This window comes from Penaeus chinensis, chromosome 34, assembly GCF_019202785.1.
Source record: "Penaeus chinensis breed Huanghai No. 1 chromosome 34, ASM1920278v2, whole genome shotgun sequence".
NCBI classification, from domain to species: domain Eukaryota; kingdom Metazoa; phylum Arthropoda; class Malacostraca; order Decapoda; family Penaeidae; genus Penaeus; species Penaeus chinensis.
This window is the reverse complement of record NC_061852.1, coordinates 915,515-925,514: the sequence shown is the minus strand read 5'-3', so window position 1 is coordinate 925,514 and position 10,000 is coordinate 915,515. Positions and strand designations below refer to the sequence as shown.

Genomic DNA, 10,000 nt, shown 5'->3' with positions numbered 1-10,000 from the left:
TAGGGTTATACCCACGACTGCTTAAGACATTGTAACAAGTAATTACTAATATACATATATAATTCAGTTTATCCGTGAGCACCTGTCTATCCCAACTTCAAACAAATTTAGCGCCACGAGACACCACAAAGAGAGAGTCTCTTGTGCATTAAGGTAAGACACTGAGCACGAAGGCACACTGAACATTTCGCTACCGCACAGTAGGTAGGCCACTGTAACAACACGGAGCTCACGTTGTTGCAGCACGGAGGTAAGACTCTTAAAACCCCGCGGCCGAGAACCAAGGGGCTCCTTTTACAGTACCCAAAGAGTGAGAATGGACTGGGTATGCCGCTGCATTGCCGGAACCAATGTGTTGCATCGAAACCATTACTGGCTTCGTTAAATAGCGGCCCCGACACATACCACATTTATTTAACGGAGTTTACATTCTTCTTTCGAATTAGTTAAAGAGGAGTGCGAAGATATTCTGATGTCGTGAGAAATGCGAATAAATGGATAAGCTTACCGAAGTAAAACATACGTGATCTACAGTAACATGACCTTATCAAATTTCAGTAATCTATGGTGTCATGAAAATATCACTATACTAGAACACTCACCTCAACTCCAGACCAACTCAGTGGTACATATGGTTGGACGTGAAAACTGAATTAAAACACTATGATACAGTAAGCCCCGAGGATAGCAGTCCTTTACTTTGCCTCCTTGGCGCTGGCGAGCGCATCCTGGAGAGCCTTCATGGCGCGGCACAGCACCTCCTCCTGCCAAGGTAGGCCGACCATTTGCACGCCGATGGGTAGGCCTACTGCCTCTGCCGTGGCCTGAGGGAGAATTTACTCGTGTTAGTGGGCCTCCAGAGTATAAGCCAGTATTCAAAAACTTAAGCGGAATTATGTGAATATCCAAAAAACAAAAAAGAAACCAATAACGTCTTCGCTGGAAATTAAAAGGCCGAGGCTACCTTGTTATGTCACGTTCACTGGAAATCCGCAAGGAAGTTATCCGTACGTTCCAAGAAAAGCGAATCCATACCTCTTTCACCAACTCGAACATGAGGTCGTCCGTCGGGTACTCCGCCAGCTTGGCCTGATCGTCCTCCGTCTCGTGGGTGACGGGCACGACGCCGGCAGGGAAGTCGAGGTAGTTATACAGGGCCGTCGTCACCGCCGCGGCTGTGGGCGAGGCGGCGGTGAGAGCACGGGTGGGGGGGTTAACTAATATGTATATATTATATATATACATCTATACATAATATATATATATTATGTATATATATACATAATATATATATGTATATATCATATATATCACACACACACACACATATATATATATATATTATATATATTATATATCACATATATATCATATATATATATATATATATATATATATATATATATATATATATATGTGTGTGTGTGTGTGTGTGTGTGTATGTGCGTGTATGATATTGAATATATATGAATATGAGATAGATAGATAGATTGATAGATAAGTAGAGAGATGAATATATATATATATTCATCTATCTATCTATATGCATACATACATACATACATACATATATATATATATATATATAGACAATATATAATATAATATAATATATATACATATATATATACACACATACATAAGTATGTACATACACACATATAAACGCACACATACATACAGACATACATTATGATAAATACATACATACATACATGTGCACACATAAATATATATATACAGGTATAGGGGATTCATACATAATTGCATACACACACACACACGTGTGTGTATATATGTGTATATATATTATATATACACACATATACACACACGTGTGTGTGTATATATGTGTATATATATTTTTATGTGTGCACATGTATGTATGTATGTATTTATCATAATGTATGTATGTATGTATGTGTGCGTTTATATGTGTGTATGTACATACTTACTAGTGTGTGTACGTAAGTATGCTTGCATGTAAGTTAGAATGTCTATGTGTCTTTACATATATATACCAAGCGGCTGGGAAGAGAAAACGGATTTAGACAAACGAACACAGGACGCTCCTTGCTAAGGATCCTTCCCGGGAAAAAGACCGTTCAAGAGCTCACCCATGATCCTGGTTGGGTAGGAGGGCTTGGGCGCCGGCATGGGGAAGGCGGGGCACAGCAGGACGTCCAGCTGGTTGGCCTTCCACGCCTCCAGGAGGTCGTCGATGTAGTCCTTCCTCTCTCCCAGGACGCGCCAGAGCTGGTACGAAGAGGACGTGTCGCCTGGAAAGTGTGAGCGAGGGAAGAGGGGAAAACTGTATGAAAACTTGCATGGTAACATTCGCTGTGCTTTACATGCCTTCCGTGGGTTAGAACCACGTAGGTATATTCCATTGCGTTCCATTGCATGCACGCCTCATCCCACCGAGAGAGCCACTCACTTCGCAGCAGGTCGGCCATGAGCGGGGACTTCCTCGAGACGACCTGCCTTACGACGGCCCTCACGAACCTTGGCGCCGACATCAGCTGCCTGTTGGTCTCCACCGCCTGGTCCAGCTGCTCATTTTCCAGCAGCCTGGCGGAGGTCTGTCCCTGATCCGCCGTGAAGCAGGCGGTGAGCAGCCGCCATGCCCTCCTGACGCCCGCTGGAGTGAAGGGCACGAGCGTGTGCCCCGCAGCCACCAACGCATCCCGTGCCTCCGTGACGGCACGGCGGCACCCAGGCGTTACGGGGAATACCTCGTCATGATCGTACCAACCGACGCGGAGAGGCCGGTTCTCCGCAAACAGGTGGCCGCGCCACGAGAGCGGCGGCAGCGTCGGGTCCACGCTGTGCATGTGCTCGCCCTCGAGGACGGCCTGCAGCCCCGCCACCACGATGTCCACGTCGCGGCCCAGCAGGCCAGGGGCGCTCTCCACTGCGGGCCACAAATGCCTATAAAGTTGCCTTTAAGGATGCCTATAGGGATGCCACTCTAGGGGGTTTGCCTATCTCTAAGTCATGTGGGGGATGCCATCGCTCCTTAAAAGGAACACGCTCTACAGGGCACAGGAGTTAAAGATGGGTGTAACAGAGCAAACAAATCTACGATGCTATTCCTTCGTCTATTGAAGAACTCTCACCTCCAACGGCGCCCCGCACGCACTTGGCGAGGCCGCGGCTGCTCACCCTCCCGCTGGTGGGCTTTACCGCCACGACGCCGCAGAAGTGCGCAGGAATGCGCACGCTGCCGGCCACGTCGGATCCCACGCCCAGCACCGACCCCCCGCCGCCCACGAGGGCCGCCTCGCCGCCTGGGGCCCGGGGGAGGGGGGGCAATAGTTATGAGGAGATACGCATGAGGATGTCGTCGGTGATGACAGCAGTAAGGAAGACGATAATGAGGATGCAATGAGCGCTGATAATGATATGGATGGTGACGGTAGTAATAATATTAATAATGATACTGATGTTGATAATGATAATAACAATTATAACAACAATAGTGTAACAATAATAGAAAGAATGAAGATAACACAATTATTACTATTATATATCAATAATAACAGCACCACTGATAATAAATGATGATAGTGATGATGGCGACGATGATGACAATTATAATAGTGATACCATAAAGATGACAATTACTTTATTAGTAGTAGTGGTAATACGTTAACATTTATGAATCTTTATCATGTTCCTGTCACTGGAGTCATTATCATTGCAAACTTTTCCTTGCTAATGTAATACATTATCATTAGCAGCACCATCCTCAGTGCCCTTTGTGGATAAGATGTATAGATATCCATCTGGATTCTGACGCAACGATAGACAATTTCCCAGAAGCGGTCCCTTCCTTGTGGCAGCCATTTCGCCGACGTCGAGCGAAAGGATGCCAACCGCTTCGTAACTAAGGGTCCCCTGCTAGGTGACAATTAAGTTAGGTTAGCTTAGGCTAGATTCGGTTTAGTTTAGTTGGGTCAAGTAAGGAAAGATTAGGTCCCCAGAGGTGCGTCTGCAAGTGCTATTCTCTCCTTACCAAAGGATCCTTCGATGAGTGGTGACTGGGTGTGAGGGGCGATTGGATTAGAGTAGGCTGGGTTGGGTTAGTTACCTGAGGATCCTCCGCACGTGCGCTGGGTGTCGACTGGGTTCAGGGTCTCGCCCCAGACGGGGTTGCTGCAGCGGTAGCTGTGTCGGGTTGAATGGAAATGGTGTTGAATATTCTGTGGTTTGGCTTTTTTCAGAGGCACTCGCTTATGGCTCGCCTGTCTGCCTCTGGAGACTGAAATGGGCCACTTAATATCTTGCCCGAGAGAGTCTCACTCTAAATGCATATAAAGCCAGCGTGTCATGAAAGGAGGGCCACTGACCTGATTAGGGTCTGCGGCACGTTGGTTTTGCAGAAGGGCACGGCGCCCTGCAGCCGCAGCACCTGCACGATGGCGGCGTGGCGAGGGGCGGGCTGGTACAGGTACTTGGCCAGCCCCAGCGTGGTGTCCATGCCCTCCACCTCGAAGTTCTCCTTGATGCTCACCGGAAGGCCGTAGAGCGGCAGGGAGCGGCTGTGCGGGTCCTCCTCGAGCGCCGAGGCCCAGTCCTGGGGGGGGGGGGGGGCGTTGGTGGAAACAAGCATGGCGGCTGATAGAGCAGCAGAACCCTCTGCTACATTCAGCCCATGGAGACACGCGCACACACACACACACACACACACACACACACACACACACACACACACACACACACACACACACGCAAACACACACACACACACACACACACACACACACACACACACACACACACGCAAACACACACACACACACACACACACGCAAACACACACACACGCAAACACACACACACACACACACACACACACACACACACACACACACACGCACACACACACAAATGAGTGGGAGCCTCACCTCCGCTTGCGGGATGAATTCCGTGACGCAGTTGATGCGGTAAGTCACAACCATCGCCTGCGGGAAAGGATGTCTTTTAGCGCCGCCGCCTCACAGGCCTCGATACCAATGCTCTTCTGTTTATGTTCTGTTCATCGTCATCAACAGCAATATGGCTGATGTTGCTTTGTTTACGAGATGACCCATTATTTCCCTGCTCTACGGCGCTCGACTACGCCCTTCGAGGAGCGATGTACCCCCCCCCCCCACCCCCACTCACCTTGGCCTGGAATGCCCGCAGGACGGCCGTGGGCGTCAGGTGACCCTCCCTCAGGCGGTGCAGAAGGATGTCCGGCGGCAGCGCCAGGATCGCCAGCCTCTCCTCCGTCAGTAGCTCGGCGCCGGCACTGAGGGAGGCCTCGAGTTTGTCCAGGGCGGCGCGCACCTCCTTCCGCCGCTGCTCCACCGCCTCCTGCAGCTTTTCCTGTGGAAGCGGGAGGGGCGCTGTGGGATCAGCTGCACACACTTTATATATATATATATATATATATATATATATATATATATATATATATATTATATACACACATACGCACACACACACACACACACACACACACACACACACACATATATATATATATATATATATATATATATATGTATATTTATATATAAATATATATTCATATATATATATATATATATATATATATATATATATATATATATATATATATATATAACCTAGCCACTGAGTGGGCAAGCCAGCCCAAGTCAGTGCCGGTATACATATGTAAATATACATATTATATATTATATATTATATCACACACACATACACACATATATACATATACATGTGTATATATATATACATATATACACAATGTAAAACTATATTTATTGAAAAATGAGACTCATATGTCTCATTTTTCAATAAATCTAGTTTTACATTGTGGGTTTTCTACCATAGTATCAACACGGTAGAGTGTTTTCTCCTTTCATATATATACATATCACACACACACACACACACACACACACACACACACACACACACACACACACACACATATATATATATATATATATATATATATTCATTCATTCATACTCGTGCCATCTCCGATCCGGTGTTTGACGAACTACTTTGCGCCATGTTGACTGGATCTTTATACTAAGGCGGCTGACCCAAGGTCCTTCCCCAGTGGAGTTGTTTAGGTAACCATTGTTGGTGGTTCTCATCCCACCATCATATCCACGACAGACTCACCCAATACCATATCTAGTCACCATCTAGTTATGAGTTGTTAACCTCTAACAATGATTACCTAAACAACTACGGTGAAGCTGCTGGCAGTAGGGCAGTGTTTTTTGCAGAAAGGCGTTTATTAGTGCAAATGGTAGCTAACGGCAGAAGCAGAATAGGTCTGGCGGAAGTTTAGTGTTACTGAAAAACAGGCAGATATAGCATTCCTAGTTAGATGGAACTACGAGCAAATAAAAAAAAAGAAGCTTATTTTATAGCTCCTGATCACATCCCAAATGTGAACCTGTAAGGGATGCCACGCCTGATCAGCCGAATGATAATTCCGTTTCATGAATGAAATATATGTATATATAAATGCGTACATATGTATATATATATGCATATACATACACACATACATATGTATGCATGTACGTATATACATATATATATGTATATATATTTTTGTATATATGTGTATATATATTTATATATATATGTATATGTATGCATATATGCATATATACACACACACACACACATGTGTACACACACACACACACACACACACACACACACACACACATACACACACACACATACACACATATATATATGTATACATATATATATGTATATATATATGTATATATATACATATATATATATATATATATATTTTTAGAAGCACAGGATAGTACTATTGCGCATATGATGTGTTAACTTCTCACATCTAGCAACTCATATGTCATCTAGATGCTTTCCCCACTTCCCCTCTCACCTATATTTCTCCTTACATTATAATGGGTTCTAGCAAGCTTGTGAAGAAGGAAAAAGGGGTCGTAATGACTTCAGTCAGCGACGGATTCAGTGACTGCACTGCGAGACTGGCAGGACAACAGGAGAAATAAGGTAGCCGTGAGGCGCCCGAAGGAGGCCGCTGCTTTCGGAACAGGTGTCTCTCCCGAGAGAAAGAAAGGCTTGGGAGAAAAAGGAAGAAGGGTGCAAGGCAGATGAGCTGTTAGTGCGCGAAGTGAAGAAAGACCCAATCTTTACTGCAGGGGAATTGAAAGGTATGCATGCCAGTTCCCTGAAAAATGTTACAGTAAGAACAATTCAACATCAACTGCAAAAAGACCTGCGAAAGCAGCGACCCCGTTTTTGCACTGGACTTTAGAAGATCGGTGTAGCGTTGTCTTTAGCGACGAGAGTGTCTGCCAACAGTGTCTAGAGATCAGAAGATGCGCCGCGGTAAAAACTGATGTGTCCAGCAAGAGTAATGATGTGGAGGTGTTTTAGCGGGGAAAAGGGAACTAGTGATTTGTATTTTCTAGACAAAAATGTGACCATGAATAGTAATTTGTATATGAAGGTGCTAAATGGCCACATGTTACCATTCTACGGGAATCACGACAGTGCATGTTTCTTGCAAGATGCTGCTCCATGCCACAAAGCGAGAGAATGGATGGATGAGCACCAAATTGACACGCAAGAATGGCCAGGCAATAGCCCAGATCTAAATCTGATTTGGAACTTGTGGAATATGATGAAAAGGAAACTTTGGAAATTCTCTATCTTAAGCGTTGATGCTTTAGCCGAGAAAATTCGCGAGCTCTGGATCCCTACGGACCCGGCATATCTGAAGAAGCTATCAAACAGTATGCTCAAAAATAATAAGATCTGTAACAAAATTCAAAGGTAAAATGACAAAATAGTAATAAAAACTTTAAAACGCAATGGTACATGACTATAGCCCTATTATTGGTACGCGTCGAGCTGTTTAGCGTTCGATGATTGCTTTTTTGTTTTTTTTTGCGTTGATCGTATATAAATAAATGAATAAATAAATATATATGTATATATATATATGTATCATCATCATCATTTTGGGGCTAACGCATACAGGGGCGCATAGTCGCATCCACCTTTCGTTTCCACCTACGAGGGTCCCTCATGGCGAGCCACCAGGCAGGGGCCTGGCCCATCTCTAGTTCCTCACAACAGGTTTGATTGATCTGCCCAAGCCACGACCTTCTCGGTCGTCCCAAGGGCCTCCTCCACCCAGGGTTGTCTCGGACAGAGACAACCTGATGGGCAGGATCATCCTGCGGGAGTCGAGCCAAGTGGCCATATAGCCTGAGTTGGCGATCACGGATTGTGCAAGTAACAGGTCCTGTACCGGTCTCACGATGCAGCCGTTGGTTGGACACATGGTCCCGCCAACTGTACCCCATGATCCGGCGCAAGGATCTGTTACAAAAGGCATCAAGACGAGATTCCAGAGCACAAGATAGTGTCCAAGTTTCACTACCATAGAGTAAAACTAGCAGTATCAGGGCCTTGAAAACACGTAACTTGGTCCTTCTGCACAGGTACTGACATCTCCAAATACTCTTGTCGAGAGATTTCATGACCCCTGCTGCCAAGTCAATCCGTCTACTGACTTCTTGGTCTGACAGCCCAGAGTCAAGCACGTACCGACTGCACAGGGTCTCCTAGCAGGCCCCCAAAATCCTGGATCTTGGTCTTGGTCCAGGAGACCTCTAGCCCCAGGGGCTTCGCTTCATTGCTAAATGCATCAAGAGCTGCCACTAGGGTTTCCAGAGATTCAGAGAGAATGGGAACGTCATCAGCAAAGTCAAGCTCTATAACCTTGATATTGCCCAGAGTTGCTCCACAGTGACTTTGGACAGTAGCTCTACCCAGTATCCAATCCATGCAAGTGTTGAAAAGTGTTGATGCAAGAGCACAGCCTTGTCTCACACCTGAACTAACAGGGAAGAAGCTCGACAGGCCCCAACCACACTTTACAGCACTTTCAGTGCCTGTTTACAGGTTTGCTATTAGTCCAATAGTCTCAGGATCTCCCAGAGTGATTCACGATGCACCGTGTCAAACGCCTTCTTGATGTCGATGTAGGCTGCGAGCAGCCCACGTCCGATCTCACGACGGCGCTCTACAATGATTCGAAGCGCCAGGATGCGGTCTATTGTGGACTTGCCAGGAGTGAATCCAGATTGCTCCAGCCTTTGGTGCCTCAACAGGTGGTCTCTGATATGTCCCAGTAAGATGTGGGTGAGTACCTTGCCTGGTACACAGAGTAGTGTAATGCCTCTGTGATTGCTGCAGTCCCACTGATCCACTTTCCCCTTCCAGAGAGGGATGATCACACCTCTCAGCAGGTCAGGGGGAAAGGTACCAGTCTGCCAGATGGCAGACAGGACTGCATGCAAGCCCCTTGCCATAAGTTCTCCACCAGCCTTTAACAATTCAGCTGGAATGCCACAAACACCTGCTGCTTTACCACTCTTCAGCTTGGACCCCCCCCCCCCCCCTGACTTCGGTCAGGGAGGGTGGATCCTCGCTGATGGGTGGGTCTGGCAAAGGAGTCTCAACATTACCCGCATCCATGTTAACTGTTCATGGATCAACCTTATACAACTGCTCAAAATACTCAGCCCAACGCACTCGCACCCCATCAGGATCTGAGATTATCTGGCCACTTGCTGAGCCGACTGCAGTCGTCTGTGAGGAGGGCTTGGAGTTCAGCTTTCTCAGGGCTTGGTAGGCAGGACGAAGGTCATTTACAAGGAAATGGCTTTCGACCTCCTCTGCAAGATTACTGATAAACTGTTCCTTATCCCTTCTCAACAGTGACCTAGTCCTGCGCACCAGAGAATGGTGCAAGTTGCAATCCCCTGACAATTGAGCTGCACGACAAGCATCTGTGGCTTCTAGTGTCTCCCGTGAGATGAAATTCTGTCTTGTTCTTGGGCGTTCACCAATGGATTCCTGAGCTGCATCAAGCGTTTCATGCTTGAAGGTATCCCACATAAGAACAGAGTCTGTCAGGACCTCG

The 10,000-nt window shown here is 46.2% G+C and overlaps 1 protein-coding gene across 1 annotated transcript in view; it reads right to left on the bottom strand.

Annotated features, from left to right (window-relative positions):
- The window catches only part of LOC125043594 (fatty-acid amide hydrolase 1-like), an 18,881-nt gene that overhangs the window by 821 nt on the left and 8,060 nt on the right, over positions 1–10,000 (bottom strand). Inside the window, exons 3-11 of the mRNA XM_047639817.1 lie at positions 5,170–5,373; positions 4,911–4,967; positions 4,353–4,579; positions 4,094–4,170; positions 3,120–3,290; positions 2,438–2,914; positions 2,118–2,279; positions 1,036–1,175; positions 1–824 (exon numbers count right to left, since the gene is read on the bottom strand). The exon at positions 1–824 is cut by the window's left edge and continues 821 nt beyond it. Of these exons, the coding sequence (XP_047495773.1) occupies positions 696–824; positions 1,036–1,175; positions 2,118–2,279; positions 2,438–2,914; positions 3,120–3,290; positions 4,094–4,170; positions 4,353–4,579; positions 4,911–4,967; positions 5,170–5,373 (1,644 nt within the window). The 3' untranslated portion in view covers positions 1–695. The remainder of the gene's footprint in view (positions 825–1,035; positions 1,176–2,117; positions 2,280–2,437; positions 2,915–3,119; positions 3,291–4,093; positions 4,171–4,352; positions 4,580–4,910; positions 4,968–5,169; positions 5,374–10,000) is intronic.